This window comes from Artemia franciscana, chromosome 18, assembly GCF_032884065.1.
Source record: "Artemia franciscana chromosome 18, ASM3288406v1, whole genome shotgun sequence".
Taxonomy (NCBI): Eukaryota; Metazoa; Arthropoda; class Branchiopoda; order Anostraca; family Artemiidae; genus Artemia; species Artemia franciscana.
Window position 1 is genome coordinate 9,205,152 of NC_088880.1, and position 24,260 is coordinate 9,229,411.

The 24,260-nt window shown below is 35.3% G+C and overlaps 1 protein-coding gene across 1 annotated transcript in view; it reads left to right on the forward strand.

Annotated features, from left to right (window-relative positions):
* Positions 1 to 24,260, forward strand: part of LOC136038372 (partitioning defective 3 homolog) — a 183,756-nt gene that overhangs the window by 126,254 nt on the left and 33,242 nt on the right. Inside the window, exons 15-19 of the mRNA XM_065721442.1 lie at positions 4,339 to 4,404; positions 15,700 to 15,791; positions 17,723 to 17,858; positions 19,795 to 19,930; positions 23,059 to 23,302. Of these exons, the coding sequence (XP_065577514.1) occupies positions 4,339 to 4,404; positions 15,700 to 15,791; positions 17,723 to 17,858; positions 19,795 to 19,930; positions 23,059 to 23,302 (674 nt within the window). The remainder of the gene's footprint in view (positions 1 to 4,338; positions 4,405 to 15,699; positions 15,792 to 17,722; positions 17,859 to 19,794; positions 19,931 to 23,058; positions 23,303 to 24,260) is intronic.

Consider the following 24,260-nt stretch of genomic DNA (forward strand, 5'->3'; position numbering starts at 1 on the left):
CCCGAAAAACAGGGGAAAAGGGGGAAATGCGGGGGAAAATGGGAAAAATGCCGAACATGCCCAGAAAATAGTTTAAAGTGAGTTTTCTGGGGTTTTCACATACGCTGATTACGAAATTGACATCTAAAATTCAGTATAGAAAAGGAGTACTACGGAAAACGGGGGAACAGGGGAAAGAGGGGAGAAAAGAGAAGAATACAGGGTAGGGGTAGAAAGCGGTTTGAAAGATATTTTCTGGGGTATTCCTATCTGGTGATTACGAAATTGAGAAATAAAATGATATAAAAAAATCGATTAACATAAAACGGGGAAATGGGGGGGGGGGGGGAGGGGAAAAGGGAAATATACAGGGTAGGGGTAGAAAGCATGTGGAAATGTGTTTTCTGGGGTTTTTCTATCTGCTGATCACGAAACTGACCCCTAAAATGAAGGAAAGAAAACGAGAACCATGAAAACCGAACAAAACTGGAGGAAACAACGGAAAAGGGGAAGGGAGGCCTGACTCCTGAGCCAGCTGCTAATGGCTAATAAGTAGGCCTATGGACAAAATAACTCGCTTAAGTATCAAACTTGTACTTTCTTGAATCACAGACATTTCTTACAACCATTTGAATTACTAAACATAAAGAAAACAACCGCTTGGCAGTTATATATAAAATGGCTATTATATGTAAAATTTGCACTTTCGAAGGCAGTATAGTTGACTTGAAAAACACAGCATTGATATCACTAGTCGAGCTCCTCGTCTTCGACAATCTCGTTGTCCCTGTTCAAACAGTTGATACCCTGACATTCTCCACACGCGAACGTACACGCTAATCCATTTTTCTTGCAGCTGCATCGCGAGTTCTCGCAGCCTGTCTTACAGTTGCATCTCACGACACTCAAAAGAGTCTGAGGTGCGGACAACAAATGGGTCATCACAGGTGAGTATTTATGGTCTCTGAGGACCCAACCCCAGTCAGCCGGGTCGAGGTCAGCTGGTTCCCCTTTCCAACGGGATACCTGGAGGCGCACTCGCTGGGAGTGGAATGAAGCTGCAGCTTCGGTTGGCGGAAGCCTTTCAGGCTTAACAAACGCCGTAGTATTAGACGAAGAAACTTTTTCCAAGAAAATTCGATGTCGCAGCTTAGTGAGATCTTCGTTTGGTCGTGCTTTATACAAGCTGAGGAGAAGATATTCACCCGCTTTCACAATTTCATCTTTGGACGATGATTCATCCAGAAACACTTTGCATTTTTTTCTGAACACTTCGCTCTTCTTCAAAAGAGGTAGCACAGCTTGCTTTCCAAGTCCGAAAACTCGTGAGGTCGTGTCACATCCCAAGAGTGCGTGCCCTACCAGAAGCAGCCTGGATACTTCTCCCATTTTTTTTTTTGCACTTCGTTGAGGCACCAGAACCGTGTTATCGCTTCTTTTGCGTTCGTTGACGATTCGAAGTAAAGTGTTTTTGCATTAGGCGGGAGGTGATACAAGAGTAGAATCAGAAGGTCAGTGTCGTTGCCAAGAACTATTGTTTCAGAGTTTTCTGCTTTCGTTACGGCAGTCTTCACGATTAGATAGTCAGCATCGTCCTTCGCATGGACGACTTCAAATCCTTTGGCTCTGAGTTTTTCCCCGATGTAGCTTATAATTCGATGTTTGTTCTGAGAGTTGCTCAAAAACTCTTCCTTCTTTTTCTGGAGCTTCATCCCTAAACTGAAATCGATCACTTGATGCTGGCTTCCCTTACACCGTCGGTTGTGCGTAGCATCTTTCGTGGTTGGACCAGCGCTGTATCCATCGAAGACAACAGTAGGGGAGGTACAGCGTCGAGTAACGAAACTAACATAGCTGTCACAGATTGAATCATAAGTATCACCAATCTTCCAAGGTACTTGCTGAAGCAGCCAACCTCCGTCAACTACAGTGACACGATCTGACACTGGCAGGTGGTGAATCGAGTCCGTGTTCGCTTCTTTCCATATTGCTTTCGCTAGTGCAGGTTTGTCTGGCTGACGCATTATGCCAGGATTCTCAAACAAAGCGGGCAGATAACTGCACAGTTCGTAACGTAGAGTTTCTGCCATGTCATTTTCAGATGTATGGGCAGCAGTCGAAAGACGTTGAAAAAGCAGTGCAGGATCGATATGCAAAATCTCGCCATCTATCCTAATGTTCCCATCGGATGCCAGTGTAACGACTTTGTCTTTCTTCCTGAATGAAAAACTTTCGACGGATTGGCCATCCATGCGCTGGAGGATCAGCTCACCTACAGCTTTAGCATCCTCTGCATTGATGCCTTTATGGGCAATCAGCCCGGAACCTAAAATCGCTGACGAACGGAATAATGTAATTTCAGTATTTTTCCGTATTTCTTTCTCGAATTTTTTTTTTGCCTTTTCCGAACCTATGGGGTAGCCGAACCTCTATAGATCTCCTGTATTTGTTCTCGAACTTTGTTTTAGATGTCAATTTTATAATCAGCAGATAGAAAAACCCTAGAAAACACATTTCCACATGCTTTCTACCCCTACCCTGTATATTTTCCTTTTCCCCCTCCCTCCCCCCCATTTCCTTGTTTTTTGTTAATCGATTTTTGTATATCATTTTATATCTCAATTTCATAATCACCAGATAGGAATACCCCAGAAAATATCTTTCAAACCGCTTTCTACCCCTACCCTGTATTCTTCTCTTTTCTCCCCTCTTTCCCCTGTTCCCCCGTTTTCCGTAGTACTCTTTTTCTATACTGAATTTTAGATGTCAATTTCGTAATCAGCGTATGTGAAAACCCCAGAAAACTCACTTTAAACTATTTTCTGGGCATGTTCGGCATTTTTCCCATTTTCCCCCGCATTTCCCTCTTTTCCCCTGTTTTTCGGGTACTCGCCCCACTCGGATTTATGGGGACTTTTAGTATGTTGTACAGAATTTTTTTTCTGATCATTTTGGTACCATTTTCGTTTATATTGCAATTTTGTCCGGGTTCGACCCTTTTTTGAGCTAAAAGTCCTGGACTATTAAGGTTCTAGTGCGTGCCGCATCCTTTATATATATATATATATATATATATATATATATATATATATATATATATATATATATATATATATATATATATATATATATATATATATATATATATATATATATATATATATATATATATATATATATATATATATATATATATATATATATATGTACATGTATATATATATATATATATATATATATATATATATATATATATATATATATGTACATGTATATATATATATATATATATATATATATATATATATATATATATGTACATGTATATATATATTTATATATATATATATATATATATATATATATATATATACTCAAAGACGGTGTAAAAAATATATTTTCTCTGTGGATTAAATAGAACTTATGTAGCCAATGTAACCTTTATATTTTATTAGCTGATAGCAAATACCTATATAGTTAATCGTGTATACCTTGTCCACGGGAAATCTAAACAATTAGTGAGAAACACCAACAGCTCGAAAAGCTATAGGAGATCTTCATAAAAGAATTTACTTGGGCGTTTTTTTTTTGTATTTTAGAATTTCGTATTATATGTTATGCTTGTGCTAATTTTCACAATGTTGTTTTAAATGTATATTTGCGTTAAGAGGCTCTGTTTTTAAATTTTACCGCCAAGTTAAATTTCTGCGAGCTAACAGAAGCTGTTAGTAGCAATTGGAGTAGTGGAAATTGCCCTCTGAATGTACCATACTCGTATGGCTATGTGTGCTTCTGTAAAGAGTTAAAAAAAAAGAAAGAAGAATAAATAAATAAAATTATCTCCAAATCTGAACGAAATTGCTGGTAGACAAGGGGTGGGCGAGAGAATCATTATTATTTTCTAGGCTAGGCAGTTAGCCCAACTTATCCCAAAGTTATTGCGTGGTTTTAATAGTCATTTTTTAGATGTAAGTTTCACGTTTATATTTCCACTGGTGCTGTGCTAGGACGGCCCTTGGACATAGGACCGGAATATTCACTTTAAGTTGGGAATTCCACTGTCTTATGAAAAAAATACCCTATCGTTCAACTTGTTATTTATGATAGAAAGGCAGTGTGGTCTTCGTCGGTCTCTACTAAAAATATTTTTGACATCAACTGTGGCAGACTCTCCTTTTGTAACTTAAGTAACTGGAATAAAAAAAATCTTAAAACTTTAATAAAGTCTTAAAAACGATATATATATACATATATATATATATATATATATATATATATATATATATATATATATATATATATATATATATATACTCATTCGTAATATAAACAATGCTAACTCGTGTATTTTCTTGTTAGCTGGAACTTCTCCTAGGGCTCCTTCTCTATGCAGTATTGCACTGTCCGAGGCCAATCATGCAGTTTGTACGTACCCTTTAATTTTTGCAGAAAGCTTCTGCCAGTACTTTGCATCACATTTGCCCTTTTTGTTCATTTTTTTTGTTTTCTTTGTTTTATTTTTTCTTTTTATGTTTTGCTTTGTATGTACCAGCTTTGCAGCTTCTCTTGAACACTTTGTCCTCCAAGGAGTATTAGAAATCTTCAATTTTTAATAGAATTTTTCTACTTTGTATCTGTTTGCGTTTCTTCTTTCTCTTTGTCATTTTTATGTGTCTCATCTTTCAATGTGTTTTAATCCTCCTAGGGGAAAGTGCCAGTAGTGTATGTGACACGAATGGGCACTTTACTCAACAAATAAAAGAGGTGCAATATCCTTTTCTCCAGCTTCCATTGTCTGGTCACCTATAATAAGATTTACTAGACACATAAATAATATATTGTAAATATTATGCTATGATCAATTATTATTGCGATTCTAATTCAACATAAACTGTCAAAAAACTAAAACTGAAAATGGCCGTAATTTGGTCTTGCTCACCTCAACCAAAGTTTCTTAAATTTTACTTTCTGTCTTGAACGCTAGCAAGTTTTCAATTTAAACTCCCATTAGTGTATGATATGGTATATATCTGCCAACAGAAAGGAAAGCGAGTTTTTACCCCCTCCCCTCTCCCTTCCTCCTCTTAAGATTTGTCCAAATTACCTTCTTTGAGAAAAATCGGAAAGTATGCATCAAATGCATTGCTACTTTTTTCTTTTTTTTTTACCCGTTCATCTCAAAAATAATATTTTGACACAACCTCTTTGCTAATTGTCAGACCTGGACACCCATTATATAGTGTACATTTCCGTCTATAACGATTGTCTTTTAATGGTCCAGTATCAATGTTACTTCCTTTGGAGTTTTGGGTGTAACTTGAGCCTATTACTGTGGCTTCAGTTGGTACCTTACTAAAATTTAAACTAAAATTTTCCTCAAATTATGGTTTCCCTGTTATTGTCTAGCTCTTCAGGGTTGCGCCGCGCTGTCAATGGCACTAATAAATTTTATTCTGATTAAGCTCATATACAAGAGCAAGGGTTTTCACACCTATCAGCACGGGAATAATTTGTTATGGGGTAGGGGGGGAACTGCCCCTCTCAGACCTCGGTATCCCCCCTCTAGACCATAGTTTTCTCCTTAGCTGAAATTTAGTTTCTTTAAAAACTTGTCAAAACTAGAAAAGCCTGCATGAAAGATTCCGTTGAAACGGAATCTTTCATTTTATACGGGTCAACACATTTAGTTATCGGTGAATTTTGATGTTTGGACAGTAGTTTCTGGTCAAAAAAGAAATTATGTACATGTTGAATCTTAAAAAACCAACTAGATAATAGCAGATTAAATTTCTGTGTAAGAGTCATTATGTCTAAAAATAGGTAAGAAGTACGTGTTTCAGAGTGGATATCTGTACTCCTTGGGTGTTGTAAACACTTATCTAGAATTCGAATAGCTTTGTTTTGTAGGGTTTGTAGTGGTTTAATATGTGATTTAAAAGTCAGCAAAAATATAGCTGAGCAATATTGAAGGTGTGCATCAATTAGGCAAAAATATAGGATTCTTTGAAGCTTATATGAGAATGGAAATTTTAGTCGGTGGAGTATACCTATATTTCTTGATAATTTTAGTCTCAACAACGAAAAATGTGTTCTAAAATTCACGGTAGGGTCAAAAACGATACCTTAATATTTTGCTGTGTATACTCTTTTGATTTCATGATTATTATCAATGGTAATTTTATTCAGAGAAAGATTTTTCAACTTTTGATTTGATCTTCCATAAATAATAAACTATGTTTTAACAAAATTAGGGACAAGTTTGTTAATTTGGAACCAGTTTGTGATGGATTTTGCAACTTCCATCAGTTTTTCTTTCAGTACATCTAATGTTGGTGCTTTTAAACTTGCTGCAGTATCATCCGCAAACATAATTGTTAATCCATTTTCAGGAGTAGATTTCGGGAGATCATTTATATATATTAAAAATAATAGAGGTCCTAAAATTGAACTTTGCGATACACCGATATTGTTATTCGATGTCTCAGACGAATATTCACCATCAATATCCACCATAAACCTTCGATTGTGAAAATATGATTTAATTAACTTCAAAGGTACTCCTCTTATTCCCGTATTTTCAAGTTTTTTAAATAGAATTTCGCGATTTAAAGTGTCAAAAGCTTTCTTAATATCAAAAAACAATGTAGCTGCTAAACAATCATCATCTAAAGCATCATTAATGAAAATAAGTGTTGCGGCGACGGCATCTTCTGTCGAACTATCTTTTAAAAAACCAAACTGGAACTTCGAAAAAGAATTTATCTTTTCCAGAAATGATGCAAGTCTATACTTCATTATTTTTTCAAAAATTTTAGCCAGTAAAGAAAGGAGTGCAATAGGACGGTAAATATTGGGATCTTGAGCCTCACCTTTTTTAAATATAGGGATTATTTTAGCCTTTTTACGAAGATCAGGGAAGACGCCATTTTTTATGCTCGTATTTATAACTTGTGCAAGAGGTTCATATATTACTCCTGATATTTTCTTTAAAGATTTGTCGATATATCATCTACTGAAGCCGAATTTCCTCTCTTTGAATCACTAATAGCTTTTTGGTATTCATCAAATGATACTGGTAGCATATACAATGATTTATCTTCATTTTGGGGCAAAAATCGTGTATAATCTGATGACTCATCCAAAAGATATCTAACCAATTCTTCACCAATTTTACAATTTGCTTCGCAAATTATTCTGCGATATCCTTTTTTTCAGTTGCTTCATTAGTGTCATTTTCATTATTAAGAAAAGTCGGTGTCGCTCTTGGTTTATTTTTATTTAATTTCTCACGCAAGATTTCCCACATTTTCTGCTGGGACGCAGCTGAAGATATTTCCTTCACATAATATTTTCTTTCACTTTCTTTCAAAGTTCTAGTCAGAGTATTTTTGTACAATTTGAATTTCTAAATGGATAATTAGTTCTAGATGGATAATCATCACACGGATAATTGCATTTAATTTTGTATAGTCTATTTTTTTCTTTAATACATTTTAACAATCTCGGGGTTTTTATGGCGTTGACTTGTGTGTTTTCCTTTTAACTTTCGGACACATATCATTATAAACATCATTAATGATTTATAAAACATTTTCAATGCCTTGTTTGCATCCTCAGTACTGACTACATCCTTCCAATCTATATCTCCTAGCTTAATAATTAAACGCGCAATTGATTCATCCTTTATTATACGACCTGTTCTTTCATTATGTTTATTTTTTTTTGATCTGGCCAAATTAAATTAAGAAATTATCACACCGTGATATGAAATATCATTTAATATAACAAAAGTTGAAAAACAAATACTATTAGAAAAAATTTTATCAATTAATGTTGCTCCATTATCATCTATTCGAGTTGGAATCAGACATGATGGGAGCAGTCCTTGACAAACCGTTAGTTCTAAAAATTCTCTTATCTTCGAATCATTTTGCTTTACTTGAATTTTCATTAGGTCTAGGTTGAAATCACCAAAAATAAATATTTGCTTATTCATTTGTGATATTTTATTTAATAGAATTTCAAATTGCATCAAAAATTGATCTATGCTTCCGGGAGGTGGGTGATATACAGATATCATAATTGTTGATTTTTCATTAACTTCACATTCCAGAATACATGTTTCAAAAATCATTTCTACATTCCATATCATTAGGTCTCGTCTTATTTTCGATTTTAACTCTTTTCTTGTGATAAATCCTAATCCACCATGCTGATGGTGTTTTCTATTCTCATGAACAAAATTATAATCAAAAAACTTAACATCACTTAATCAAAAAACTTAAAACATCATTAATATTCCTATCATTTAAGAAAGTTTCGTTTACCGCTAAAGCTTCAATTTTATTTTTATTAATTATATCATTTATGAATTCGATGCTACTAAGTAAACCTCTGCAGTTAAAACTAGAAAAACGTACATTACTGCATGTGGGGATAGAATCATCCATAAAAGAATATTTGTTTTTCGGGCTATCTTCCAAAATTACTGCTTCATCATCCTTCACATCCCTCATGCATTCCAGTATATCAAAAGGACTTTCCTCTAACAGTTTAGTTCAAGACTTGCAAGATCAGGTAAATTATGTAAACTCAATATCATCAATCAACAAAAAGGCATCACTCCAGTTAATCAACAATTTAACAGTAGACCACTCAAAAAAGAAAACTAAACTAATCACATATAACAACCGCACACGTCGGAGAATTCCATTGCGTTTCGGTGGAAGTATGTTCATTCTTTCTCATTAACAGAGAACACGCACATTTTGGCAATAATGTGCGCACACCAACGCATATTTACGCAATTATATGATGACTATTATGAACAAATCCAAACAAGTCACTAATAATGACAAAAAAAAAATAATAACACAATTTATTCGACTGGTGGAACGTTATACCACTTCTTTTTTTGTTTCACTCCGTCTTGGTCTATGTAGCATAATGTGGGAGGTACCGTGGGTGGGATCCATGCAATAAATCCTTTATCCTTCATTTCTTTCTTTTTTTGATTCAGCGTGGCGCGAATCTCCCTGCAGGTTTTACTAACATAATCACTGAAGAAAACCCCATTGTAATCAAATTTTGTCGCTTTATCAAGGTCGTTTTTCCAGGGCTGGTCACGTAATTGTTTATTCGCTTGAAGTACCGAGAATTTGTCATCCGAGTCCATGAGTCGTATTTTCACAAATTTGCCATGTACTTCTTTAACTTCAAAATTAATTTTTAGTTCCAGCAAATCTTCCATTTTCGTCGAGGCCTCCGGCACTGAGGGAGCCTTCGACTTCCAAGCAATAATGTTGTCTTTCTTATCCAAATTCTCCAATATGAGGACCTTATCAGTGAGAGGTCCTAATCCATGGGTTTCTTTCTTCCGTGTATCTTTTAATTCTGCCTGAATCTTTGATATTGTATTCGAGTGGGTCGCAGTTCTGATTTCAATATCATTCACTTTGGAGGTTAAACCACTAATGTCTGAACAGATTTCGGATAATTCCGATCTCAAACCTTGTATCTCTTCCCGCGTTGCTTTAACTGTTTCTAGAATCTGATGGACCGAACTGGTCAGCGCATCAATCGAATCACGCATTGTCCCTTGGGCTGTTGAATCTTCCACAGATGATCGTGTGGATTCCATATCATTACGTCTCTTTTCCCTGGTCATAATGACTATTCACAGGTGTTTACAAGATTAGTATAAAAACAGTCAAAATGCGCGCTCTCCGATACTGAGATATTAACTTGAGGAGAGCATTGAATGAACAGATTAATTTATAAATTGAAATATTTTTGGCTAATAAATGATTATTTTTGATTAATAGTGGAAACTGGGGGGGGGGGGGGGGCAGAGTGCCACTAGATGTATTCCACAGCGTGGTTACCCAATAAAGGAAGATCACTAGGGTGAGCATTTCAAAATTAATTTAAAAAAAAATATTAAGGTAAAAATGTTTTCCATTGATCAACTGCACAGGTAATAACGTCCTTCTCGAAAGAAATTATCGTCCGTGTCAGTTTTACATCTTGACTGTTGCAGGTCCAAAGGTTTTAGAAAAGGTATTGGGTAAATGCTGAATATTGGAAACATTGTTAAGGATAATTTCGGTTATGTGACAACAATACACCGAATTAGGTTGTGTTCGACCAAGCTCATTTCCCTCTCAAACACCTACACCACTCTTTGCTCAAATATTTATTTACTGGCGTACTAGCCGTTTGTTTAATATCACCAAAAAACGAGTGCGTCAATACTAAACACTACAGCTTGTACCGTTACAACTTCTCCAAAACTTCTAGAATTCCCAAAAATCTTGTCACTCCCTATCTTGAGACTGGTATAGGAACTGCACTTAATATCCTCATAAGGGGTCAGTAATTTCAAATATAATTTTTGTCAATAAACTGTTTTTGTCAGCATACTCAACTTTAGTCAGTATTAAATAAAAAAGCAGGTTTTTTCAACTGGAAGTAAGGAGTGACATTTAAAAATTAAAACGAACAGAAATTATTACGCACATGAGTGGATTTGCCCCCTCGTCAATACCTCGCTCTTTACGCTAAAGTTCGAATTTTGTTCCAATTCTTTAAGAATGACCCCCTGAATCACAAAGGCTGTTTAATTAGAATAAATAGCTCTTTTGAAAGTACTTAAAAATTTTAGCTTAAAGAGCGAGGTGTTGACGAGGGGGAAAACCCCTCATATGCGTAAAAATTTCTGTTCGTTTTAAGTTTTAATGTTGCTCTTTCTTTCAGTTGAAAAAAAAATTATTTAATTCCTGATCGTTTTTTAAATAATGCTGGGATATCTGGCGCCGACTTCATGGAAAATTCTCTTCCCCCATGAAAAATTCCTCCCTGGAAAGATCCGCCCACGTAACCATCTCCCCCCGACCCCCCCCTCCCAAAAAATCCCCTCCCACTGAAAGCGTCTGTATACTTCGAAATAACCAATACTATATGTAAATAAGGGGAAAAGTTCATAACGTGCAGCCCTTCCTCCGGAAACTATGGGGTATTAAGCGTCCTCAAAGACATAGCTATTAGATTTTCGACTATGCTGGACAAAATGGCTATCTCAAAACTTTGATCTGGTGACTTTGGGAAAAAATGAGCGTTGGAGGGGTCCTGGTTGTCATCCAATTGTTCGGTCACTTAAAAAGGTCACTAGAACTTTTAATTTTCGTTCGAACGAGTCCTCTTGCAACATTCTAGGACCACTTGGTCGATACGATCACCCCTGGGAAAAAATAAATAAACTCGCATCCCTGATCTTTCTATTGGCAAAAAATACAAAATTCAACATTTTTGCAGATAGGAGGTTGAAACTTCTACAGTACAGTTCTCTGATACGTTGAATCTGATGGTGTGATTGTTTTCTCAGGCTCGTAACAATTGATCAAAGTCTTGTAACTTGATGAAACTTATATATTTAAAATCAGCAAAAAAATCTGATTCTTTTAATGTATCTATTGGTATCAAAATTTTGTTTTTTAGAGTTTCGGTTACTATTGAGCCGGGTCGCTCCCTGCTTACAGTTCGTTATCAAGAACTGTTTGATTACCAACTTGGCGAGATCTGCTCTTCGCTGGGGTTAATGCTTTTGTTGTATAAAGCTGATGAAACTAAACAGCTGAAACAGAAACAGAGAGGTGAAGTTTGCCTTGAGTTCACGGCCAAAAATATTGAGATGTATCTTTCAGGTCCATCTGATTCTTATGCATAGTGTTTCAACTTCTCCGTATTTTAGGTTTAGATTGCTAAGCCGTTTATTTCGAAATTTGAATCATGAACGTAAAGATAAAATGTGTTTCAAAGTGTCTGCTCAAAGGTTTAAAATTTCATAGATTGTGTGCCACAGAGCTGAACCTTTTTCTGAAAAGGAAATGATCCAGAGATTCTCTCATTAAGTATCCCTCCGTCCTCGAGACCCCCCTCATAGCGCTTTTATGAGTGACGATTGGAGCGTAATTCTCTTTTTGTCTTTTTCTTTTTACATCGATTTCCTTTTTATACACTAGCAACAAAGATTTGAATGAATTTCCATCAACCTACGAATTCATCTACTCCGTTTGGCCTCCTGTGTCTCTTTGCAACACAACTGAGAAACACTAAGAACTAGTTGAACCTAGAATTATTGTTGTGACGTTGCTAGAATTTTGGTAGAGGCGTTTATGGCCGTTATCCTCGTAGATCTCAAGAAGGTTGGAGCTTAAAATGTACGTAATAAAATGTCAGCTTAAAAGTCATTACCTTATATTAAGGGCACTACTGACATTTTAAGCTCAGTTACCATTACCCAGTTGGGTGACAAGTAAAAGGGTGATCGACAAGAGGCATAGCCCTGGGCCTTGTCTACTTGATGAGATCACTTGTACTCCTTGTAACGTTGATTCCCCTAACCCATAGCCCAAAAAGGCAAATGAGACCAATACCTGTCACCAAATCCTCTCAACATTAACAGTTGACACAAAATTTGACGAGATCGCTTGCATTCTCTATAGGGTTGAAATCAACGGCCATATGAAAGCAAGGAGCCTAACTCGCTAAGCTTCGCTTTAAGGTGTTTTTTCCTTCTGGAGTGACTCTCTCCTCCTTTTTGAACAATGGCAAGCATAATATTACTTCAAATTCACCAGCGGTATATGAGATTCCTTGCAGTTGCGGTGATATCTATATAGGTCATACCATTGTATCTCTACATCACCGAGTAAAAGAACATGCTGATTCCAATGATGCCTGCCTCAAAAAGACAAAGCTTAAGGAGGAAGATAGTTTTTTCTGCAATGGCCCATCATATTTTTTAAGACCCTTCTCACTTCATTAAGTTTGACCTGGTCCGACTCGTTGCTATTGTCCACAATGCTTAAAGCAGAAAATCAGAGAACCTCTGGAAATTGCTAAAAACAAGCGAGTCATCAATAAAGACAATGGTGGGTTCTGCATTAGCGAAGTTTGGGAACCCATTACCGATAGACTGAAAATTAGCAAAAAGAAACTTCGCCCCTCCTATTGGCCCAATCTTCTTGAGATCTACTAAGATAATGGCCATCAACGCCTCTAAAGAAATTTCTGGCCATGTCACAACAATAATTCCAGGTTCGGCTCATTTGTGTTTTTCATCAATTTTAGTTTTATTTTGTTTAGTGATTTTGTTTTCTTGCGAGAAATTCGAATTTGAACCTGATGATGACGGGTACATGTCTCTTCGAAATTATTGTTTAAGCAAAAGACCTGACATCCATAGCTTAGGTAAGCTTATTACCATCTACCATTCTTATGTATAAGAATCAGGCTGACCTCGGAGAACATACTTTCGATGATTGGAAAGTAAGTGATTGATTGTAAAAGTATTCTGGAGAAATAGTGTCTAGCTACCCGTTACCCGTTAACACCTAACGTGATTGTCTGGGTTTCGTGGACAATTAGTATTAAAGTAAGATGATCAAAAAACCAAAAAAAAAAAGCTTTAAATTACGTAAAGCCGCAGATTCTTTGTTCCGCCTATATAGTTTGACTTTTTGGTTGCCATGTTTCGACGCACAAGTATTTAAATACTCTATTTATTCTTTTTCGGAATTTTGTTTTATTTGTGGTGCAAACGCGTCAAATAATAGCAAGTGATAAAACCATGTTAGTTTTCCCTTATGAGTCGCCTGTTCTGTTATAAAGTAAGTAGAATAAAATATGTTTCCAGCGAAAAATATATAATGATAAAAAAAAGGCCTTTCTGATTCCATATTCATTGAATCTGTCTCTAGTTTGTTATGCAGATGACGTTTTAAATCTCAGCCGCGCCCTTAAAAGAACAAATGAGGTCTTCGTCACATTTCAACAGGAGCATCTTAAACTTGGCCTTCACTTCTGATATGTCAGAAATAATGCTTTTTAACTTGAAGGGTAAGCCACTGTCCTTTAAAACGCTTGGGGATACCACTGCTAGAGCTGTTAACCCCTTCGTTTTTTCTCGGTCTTCCCATTGGCTCTTCGCTATGCCACACCCGATCCCTGCTTCTTTTATTTATAATCACATTCTTTTCAATGAAATCAGCATCGATAGTACATCTTGAGATTGTTCTACCGACCCAATTGAGATGGCTCTTACCTGGCTCTACCACTCTAATACAACTACTACTAACAACTCATCGCAGCACCAAGCCGCATAAGGCCTACACAGCTACGCACGCTCATCCTCTATCCCAATCTGTTCCATGCTTTTCTCTTTACACCCTCACAAAAAGTTCCCATTTCCTTTTAATCTTTCTTTATGGAATCCGCCCATCCCAACCCTGGACGACCTGCTTTCCGTTTAGCCCTAAGCGGTTGTTCGAAAAGGACAATCTTCGGCAATCCTTCATCCGCAAAACGTCCCCTAGCCATCACAACCTCTCTCTTATTATAGCCTAACAAGCAGGATTGAACCACTCTTTTCGTACATCCTACTGTTTGAAATACGGTTAGTCAGCCTGGTACCCAGAACAATCCGTAGTCAGTTTGTCTGGAGAACATCCAGTAAATCTTCATCCGCTTTTTTGGAGCGCCCACGCTTCAGAGCCATATTTGACAACTGTCATCACTGTAGCTTCCAAAATTCTAATCTTGGTTTGCATACTTATCTTTCTATCCTTCCAAACTTTTTTTTTTGTCTGAAACATAACACCTTGAACCTTAGCTAATCTATTTCTAACCTCTTCACTGCTCCCTCCGTCTTTACTAATCTTTTCGTTACCTAACGTCATCTTTTCATCTTCACTTATTCCTAGCTTTTTAACAGTAATTTTCACTCCTATTCTAGCACCTGAACTCGAAAAACCTCTAAAAATTCATTCATTTTGCTCACACTTCATCTAGGATACTTACATCATCAGCATAATCTAAGTTCAGGGGAATTGTTCTTACCCATCTGATTCCGTGGTCTCCCATTGCCTTTCCTGTGCTCCTTAAGACAAAATCCATCCAATGATCTATATAAAGGGGGATAGAACAAAACCCTGCTTGACTCCTGATATAATCAGGACGTAATCAGGACATACGTAGCACTAATCACTTTAATGTATTTGTCTGTTATACGTTACAAGGATAAGACCTTTTCTAAAGCTCTTCTATCAACAGAATCAAACGCTTGCTCATAATCTTGCAGCAAAATTCACTGATTAAAATCAACAAGATTATTTGTAACAATATTTATCACAAATAATTATTTATGCCTTAGGTCAGTGTCTCATACTGTATAGACAGAATGACAATAACATACCTCCACACAGAGCTTGGGGGAGGAGAAGAGGGAATTTTGGAATAATATGTCTTGGCTCTTATGCCAAAAACTAGTTTTATCATAATTATATTGGGGGAGGAGAAGAGGGATTTTATTAGAATAATATGTCTTGACTCTTATGGTAAAAATTAGTTTTATCATAATTATATTGGGGAAGGAGAAGAGGGATTTTATTAGAATAATATGTCTTGGCTCTTATGCCAAAAAAACGAGTTTTATCATAATTATATTGGGGGAGGAGAAGAGGGATTTTATTAGAATAATATGTCTTGGCTCTTATGCCAAAGACCAGTTTTATCATAATTATATGTATTTGTATGTATATTTAAATACACAAAAATCACGTGGACCAGGATTTATCTATGTTTGCAATTGCATTGTTTTGCTTTTTTATTATATGCCATATCTTTTTTTGTTGTGAATTAATAATTTATTATTATTTATAGATGCCGAAATTCGGAAAAAGAAAGAAACTGGTCCTTCACTTGGCCTTAAAAAGTCATCAAGTTTGGAATCGTTACAAACTAGGGTGCATGAAGTGAGTAGAAGCTATTCCCATCCTGTCTTTCCTATTGGTAGCTTAAAATAGAAGATATTAAACATAATCTTTTTTTTTTATTTGTCAGGAAGACGCTGATTATTCAAAATACAAAATAGGGGTTAATAGTATAAGCTCACCTTGGTAACATTTCAATATAATAAAAGCTCACCTTAGCTATGGAAACTCCAATAGTTTTGTTGGGACTTGAATCACGTCTTCCTCCGGCTTATTCAATTTGAAAATTTGCGCCAGCTAAGTATATCCTTAGTAACCCAATTGCTAAAGTTTTGAAGTTCTTTAAAAATAGCTTATTGAATTTGAAAATTTGAGCCAACTATGTGTACCTTTAGTAACCCACATCTTATATTCTGAGTTTCCATACCCTAACAACCATTTTATTATGTTGTTTAATTGCTAAAGTCTTAAAGTTCTTTGAAAGATACTTTTCATTTAAATTTGACGACCCTTGTGATTGAGTAGTCTTTCTAAAAAAAAAATTGTAACAAGAAGTCGAATTTTAGCGTTAAGAGTGAGGGGTGAGAAAAGGGTCGTCCCTTTGATATATATAATATTTTTTATTGTTGTATGTTGCTTCTTAATTGCAGTTGTTTTTTTTTTTATTTAGTTTAATTCCTGTCATCCGTTTAAGGTTACCCTTAGCTGGTGTTGAGCTACCTCAGTGGAAATTTCTTGGGGCATACTGAAAACGGTCAATTCAAGGAATTCTCCACTCTTTGATAATAATTCTAGTTATGACTTACAGTTATGGACAGGATATGCCTGTTAATTTAAATTGAAATAGTTAGGTAAGAATAACATGCAATGATAAAATTTTACTATTTGGAAACGAATGAGGGAGGGGTTTTACCCCTCATTCCCATAGGGTAAAATTACATTGCGTGATTAGATGGTATTATTTTTCTATCTGAATATGTTTACTGAGCAATTTTCTGAGGAAGGAATTCTAAAATTTTCGAAAATTCTGTTCGATTTCTTTTTACCAGTTCTTGCATAACGAAATACTAGTGTTAATAAATGGAATGCAGTACTTGGTAATATTAAAAGTGGAGCCGATCAGAGGCCAAATTGATGAGCTTCATAAAAGTAAATAATGGAAAAACATATCTAATGATATATTGCTGACTTTTATTTAGGTAAAGGGACCTTTCTTAAGCTAAACCACACTGTCTTAACGCTTATATTTAAAATGAAATGGACATATGTTAACGGGTGAAACTTACATTTAAGGACCTGAATTAAAATAAATAAAATAAAATTGTGCGTTGGCCTTCTAATAAAAATGCAAATATTTTAGCTTCACATCCAAAGGCCTCTATCAACGGAAGAAAAGAAAGAAAAAAACTAACTAAATTAAATAGTTTACACATTAAACTATTTTTACTTTTTTACCTTAAAAAAGGTAAAAGACCAAGATATAACAGTAGTTTGTCAGATGTGTTTTCTTATTTTTTTCGTTTAGTGTTTTTTCATCTTTTTGATTTATCTTCTAGTGTGTGCTAACTACAAATGTAATTTTTATTTCTATTTTTGTTGATAATCTGAAAATTTTCTTCTTTTATCCAAGGTCGTTACCCAAGATTTCCCAAGATAGATTTTTGAATAACTGACTACCGATTGCTACATTTTTACTATATTGATTTGTGCTATATTTTACTGCATTTTTGACTATATAGTACTTTTTTTATTTACTACTTTAGCTATATTTTACTACACTGATTGCTGCTACACTGTATGTTTTTTGTTTACTTTGTCTTTTTCTCTACTTTGTGTTTATTGGTACGAATCTGAATTAGAATTTACCTCGATGTAACTTAGAAAATAAAATAATTTGATTTAAACAATGTCATGCATCTTTACTATGCTGTCATAAGATACACTAGTTCTACTTTTTTTTTTCTTTTTTTTAGATACGAATGCAGAATGATTCAAATTATCCATACATGGGACCTGGTGTTAAGCCAATGCGTTCATGGGATGAAAGAGAAAAAAGCCAACCAACTCCTTTAGAAGAAAAAATCGGCAAAGAAAACATAAAAGACGATGGTAAGATTAAAACTATTGATAATTGGACAAAGAAAGTGTAAAGTGGGCAAAGAATATATAGAAAATAAAAATTGGTATATACGGTAAGAAAACTGGTATAAGTGGTATACGGTAAAGAAAATATAAAAGAAGATGGTGAAGTTGAAAGTTAGATAAGTGGGCAAAGAAAATTAATAAAAGAGCTATATACCGTAAGAAAAGTGGTATAAGTGGCTTACACAGTAAACAAAATTGGGTCAAAGAAATATAAAAGACGATGGTAAAATTTAAATTTAACAAGTGGGGAAAGAAAATATAAAGTGGACAAACAAAATTTAGAAAAGAAAAAGTGGTATATACGGTAAGAAAAGTGGTTTAAGTGATGTATAGGATAAACAAAATTAGGCAACAAAATATAATCTTTCTATTTTTCTATGCTATAGAAAAATTTGGAAAAATCCATTTTACATTTTCTGTCCATGATAGAACAGAATCGCAGCGTTTTGCATTCATAGGATCTTTTTAGGCCTGAAAATGCCAATATTAGCACAGAAAAATTACTGTTTACTTTAATTAGGTAAGCATTACTGTTTACCTTTTTTTATGGCACTTGGTATTTACCAAGTGACATATAGCGATCGCAATTTTTGTCGGTCTGTCAGACTGCCTGTCTGTCGGTCTGTCTGTCCCGGTTTTGCTAGTTTGGGCACTTCCAGATAAGCTAGGACGATGAAATTTGGCAGGCGTATCAGGGACCAGGCCAGATTAAATTAGAAGTAGTTGTTTCCCCGATTTGATCATCTGGGGGGGGGAGTGGGTGAACGGTTTATTTGGAAAATGAGATAATCAGTAACACTAACATTGAAAAACAGTTTCCTTTGCAAAATGTGTCTTGGTCTTGGAAACATTACTGCAAGTTCTTAGTGCTGTGTTTGGATTCGTGGTGGCTGCAGGAAAAAGAACGGAAAATAAAAAATTACTTAGATAATCAGCAACACTAACATTGAAAAACAGTTTCCTTTGCAAAATGTGTCTTGGTCTGGGGAACATTACTATTCACCTTTTTTTCATCAGTTGAGTTTTACTGCTGATGATGAACACTGTATATGTGTTCGAAATATCCAGTTAAATTTTGTATCTGTTCACTGTCAATAAAAAGGTTTCATCTCTATTTTGAACTGTTTTACTTTCGTCATGGAAAGGCAGAGTGGTCTTCGAAGTTATCTAAATAATAGCGATTAAGAAATGATTTGGTAAATGCTCAAATTTGGGAGACTTAGAAATTGAAAGTGTCGCGCTTTTTATTGCTATTTTCCATCCAATGGCGGATTGAAGACTGACTGATTCATCTAAATCTGTCAGTCTGCAAGTGGCTCAGAAGTGTTCCCCCAGTAGCTTTAGATTTAGCTGAGCTGACCTGTTTAGGGGGGGGGGAATCACCTGTTTGGGTGAAAACGTACGTCCAGTCCCATTGACCTGGCTATTCGTTTTAGGCTTAATTAGCGCCTTAGGTCAATCAATCAATCAGTTTGTTAATACTGAAAAAAAAAAAATTACAAAACGTAAAGTAATTACGAAGGTAGCTATAGACATAGCTGAGCGGAAATTTTGCGGAAGAATATACGCCCCTTTTCCTAGGAAATTTCTTTAACTTAGTTATTTTTTTGAAACTAAATTAATGATGTGCCATAGTGAGCTTTTGCTTTAGCTGAGCAGAAGTTTTGCGGTATTCTTCTTCCCTCTTGTATGCTATAGGTACCTTTTACTTTAGCTGAGTAGAAGTTGTGTGGGATTATATTCGCCCCTTTCCCTTGAGCAGGCTGCTAACTTGGCTATTTCTTTATTATTTGATAAGTATTTTTCCGTAGGTAGCTTTTCTTTAACTGAATAGAAGTTGTGTGGAAGAGTATACGCCCCTTTCCCTAGAGCGTCTTTCTAATTTGGTTATTTCTTTTAGATTTAAGAAGTGGTGTGCCGCAGGTAGCTTTGGATTTAGCCGATCAGAATCTATATGGAAGAACACCTGGAGATGTGAAGAAAGTTTCTAAAACTAAGAAGTCTAGTCTATTAAGGGGATTGGGGTCTGTTTTCAGGTAATTATATTCTGACGAAAATTGGTTAAGCAAAATATCACGTCTGTCTGTCCAGTTGTTTTGATGGAGTATGGAGGGTGTGGATAGTGCTAATTTCAACCAATCCCGAGGAAGCAGCTTTTGGGGTATTTCAAATACCCCAAGCAGCTTTTGGGGTATTTCAAGCAGCTTTTGGGTATTTCAAGCAGCTTCTGGGGTATTTGGGGTATTCCAGTTGTTTTGATGGAGTATGGAGAGTGTGGATAGTGCTAATTTCAACCAATCCCGAGGAAGCAGCTTTTGGGCTACTGTAGTTAAGAGATTAAAATAGAATCTTTTGATTAATTGCGGAATATTTTTTCTTCGAATTTTTTCGCAATAATCAAAAATAAATTTTCAGATCATAATTTTCGAGTTTTTCAGTAGGGAGGTGGGTCTTAGGACAAATAAAGGTGTACTTTTATGAGGGTTTTATCTTGGTTGAAGACATCAAATACCCCTATACCACCCCTATAAATTGTGACTGCGCGTACTTGTAAGAAGCTTAGCTATAGTTGTATAATATGATAGGTTGCCAAATTGAATGTTTTTCACTGGTGAGTTAAGATTAATTAAAAGTTTTGCGAGCTAAAACACTGCTATATAATAATCCTGGAAACTAATTAGAAAGTTGTAAGACCGGCTTGTGATGAAGGATGTAATTAATCCTGAGACTAAATGGAAACCAAAGCCACCATCTTCATATGAATTTTAAGCCAAAATATTTCAATATGCATTTTAATGCAAAACAGTTCCATATGTAGATATGTGGTTTTACGCTTAGCGGGCGCCAAGTTTGAAATTAAGGAATGTTGGTGGAAAATTAGCTGACAATGAGCAAAAAAACAAAAACAAAAAAGCATCATGATAAACCTCTAGAAATAAACGCTGACGTAAATCTAAGTTGTGCATTAATACGGAATTATTAAAATTATTCAAGATTAAACACTTCAAATTATTCGTTAATTGACTCATCTACAAAAGCATCTTTCTCGAGGAACTAATTAAGCTATTTTATTCTGTTATATTTATCCATTTAGTTACATATCAATAGAATCCACATTTGCTTCTGATTATAAAATGTTACTTCAATCACTTAATTTTGCATATTCCCACTAGCCTATATTTTGTTCAATTACCCTTTTAAACATTACAGTTGAACTTTGGGACGGGGGTTCAAATTCTTGTGTCGCCAATCCTTTGCCTTTTGGCAGGGGCTAATGATGTGACACCGCAAGCTCAGCTGTCGTAAGACTGAAGGACTAATGGTTAAATAAATTCCAACACAACATCTGAATTTCAGATAATAGGTGAGGTGGAAAACGCCTTGCCCTGCTGCAAGGTCAAGTATGCAACCGTGGAAGTCCCTTAGGGTAAGTACCAAGCACCTTAAAAATTCCAAGGCATTGCTGACTTGTTTAAAGAGACCGAGAAAATTTATCACATAAACATCAACAACAAGAAGAACATAGGGAATTCTTTTCGTAAGACAGTGGAATTCTATATTTTATTAATTACCTGATTGTATTAATTACCTGAGAATTAACATTAATAAAAGGTCCTTATACATTCCTGCTTGCATAAAGTATGGGGAGATGGGACAACTTTAAACCCCCGGTAAAGGTTGGAAAATAATTGCCTGAAAATAAGTCATGTTTCTTGTAATTCAAGCGAGGGGACTTTAAGGATCCCTGTAAAGGGCGTTTGGTGAAGGTAAAGCGAAAAACACACTAGAAAAGAATACACAAACACAAGAAAAATAAAGAACAAATGGATGTCTAACTACAAAAAACAGAAACTGTTGCCTCAAAATAATTGCCCAAGGATCTCCAAGGATACATATATGTATAATCATATCGAAAGAATTTGACCTTCACGTCAAACGTCACCATTTTGCAGGGATTTCGGGCTTTTTTCAGGATTTCAGGCCCTATTGGGAGTTGTACTGTTCAATTATCAGATGAAAATAAACTGGATGCTACAACCGTTTCGTTGGGCTTATTCATTAAACAACTAAAGTTTTCCTCGTGCTTCATTTTACGATTCAGTTTGACAAAGAAGGCGAGAACGCACGCAACAATATTTTTTTAGTAATTGTATAACAAACATAAAAAAAATGTGGTGATTTTGTTTCCTTAAAGAATAGCAGGTGACAAAGAAAAAGACTTCGCTACAAAAGATAATGAAGATGTCTTTATGGTGTATGATATATTTAATACAATTATTTTTCTTCTGTTAAATGAATGTAAAAACAGCTCAGCGATAACTTCGTGTCAAAATGCCCCTCAATCCAAATAGCCCTTTTTGTGGGTGATATTTTCTTGTAAATTACTCATAGATCGTTTGATTTATTTTTATTCATTTATATTTCCGTTTTATGAAACTTACTATTTTCCTTGATATAATCTATTTTTTTACTTTTTGCCTCATGTTCTCTTTTCTTCTCTTTTCCTTCATTTCACGTAGCTAGTTTACAAGTTTACACAAAGCTGCTTAGAGTTTTTTTTTGTTTTGTTTTTCTTCTTGTCATCAGATATGTTTTTATAACTTTTATGTTTTCTTTTGTAGTTAATTGGAATGCCAAACTTAATTAACCTTGTGGTTACTTTTCTTTTGTTTAAAATTTTTTATGAAATATAGAAACTATATAAAATATAAATAAAAAGTAATAAAATATAAAAGTAAGTAATTATATAAAAATAATGCATATATAGTTGTATCAAATGCAAAGGAAATGCATCCTTTGACTTAGTCACACCCCCACCCTCCGCCAAACTGTATAATATGAGAGTGCCTGGTCACAATGTCACAGGATAAACAATTTTATGAAAACTTTCAATCATAAACCATGTATTTTCTGTTTAATTGATAGGTCACGAGAGGTTTGACACTCTGTGAAGAATATCAACTTCTATTTTTAGCTGTTTTGTGGCCGTCCAAAATTAAAAAACGTGGTTTGCAACGCCTAAGTTTCTCAAACTTTCCCAGAGAGGGCGGGGGGGGGGGGTAAATTTATGGCTGGACATCTCCCCCCCCCCCCCCCCCAATGTATAGATATGACTCAAATGTCTTTTCTAATTCATTCTAATTCAATTTAATCATTTTGACAGATTTGGGAAGCATCGGAAGGATGATGCACCGTTAGAAATTGTCAGTCGAAGTGAGTATGCAGACAGCCATGAACTTAGTCGGCATATGTTGAGGAGAACTTTGCCTCATGAGAGGTTGAGAGCTACGACAGAGCCTCCTGCCAATGAAGTCGAAAGAGAAGAAAGTCGAACACCAGCTGATGAAGAGCAGCGAAAAGTTCAAGAGCAATATAGAAGACTAGTCGAACGTGGGATGGGTCCCCCGGTAACAATTATAAATATATAGTATACCTTATCATAAAAGATATATATATATATATATATAATATTTTATTGCTGTCACTCTTAATGGTCGTATCTGACGTTTTCATACCCTGAGATAATTGCTAATAACCTGTGCTAAGCTGTTTTCAAAAGGAGGATTAAAAAAAAAAACAAGACAGATAAAGAGGATCAAAATGAGATTGAACATATTAGCTCTGTATCCAGGAATTTTGTTTGGGGAAGCTGTTTAAATAAAAATCTAAAATAAGCATCAAAAATTTGTTGTTGTTTTTATGTGTTTTTGTTATGTTTTTAAGAGTCGGACAAATATTCCAGGGGGTGGGGGTCAAACCCGCAACCCCCTCCATCTGGATACGACCTTGGAACATACTTTGGCTTTCTGATCCTTCTTTTGAGAATAGCTGAGCAAATAATCTTTGGCATTTACTTCAGACATATACGACAAATGACAAAAAATGACAGATACGATCAATATGCAATTTATTCAAGGATGATAAGCAGGTGCTTGGTAAAGAGGAGTACAAAGCTCGCATCTAAAAAAAATGGTTACTTTTAATTTCATATTCAAAATACAAGAGCGGATTTTAAATAAAAAAAAAATCAAAATTTCTTTTTACCTTCCCCGTTCATCGTTCTGATCTTATTTTTGAGTAAAGAAGGGGGGAGGTGCTTCCTCCCCAAATACGGTTGATAATTCACTGCTTTTGTCTAAATACCGCATTTACATTAGCTAAACACCGACAGTCAAATTTGAGATATAGGGAATTTGCGACAATAATATAGAATTATGAAAAATATTTAAACATCGAAAAACGGTAATTAGTATATTATATGTCTTCTGTACCCGTCATCAAATCCCCCCCCCCCACCAATGGTAATCCAGAGGGTGTGAATAAATGCTACAGAAGAAGCGAGAAAAAGAAACCGACTTCAGGGTT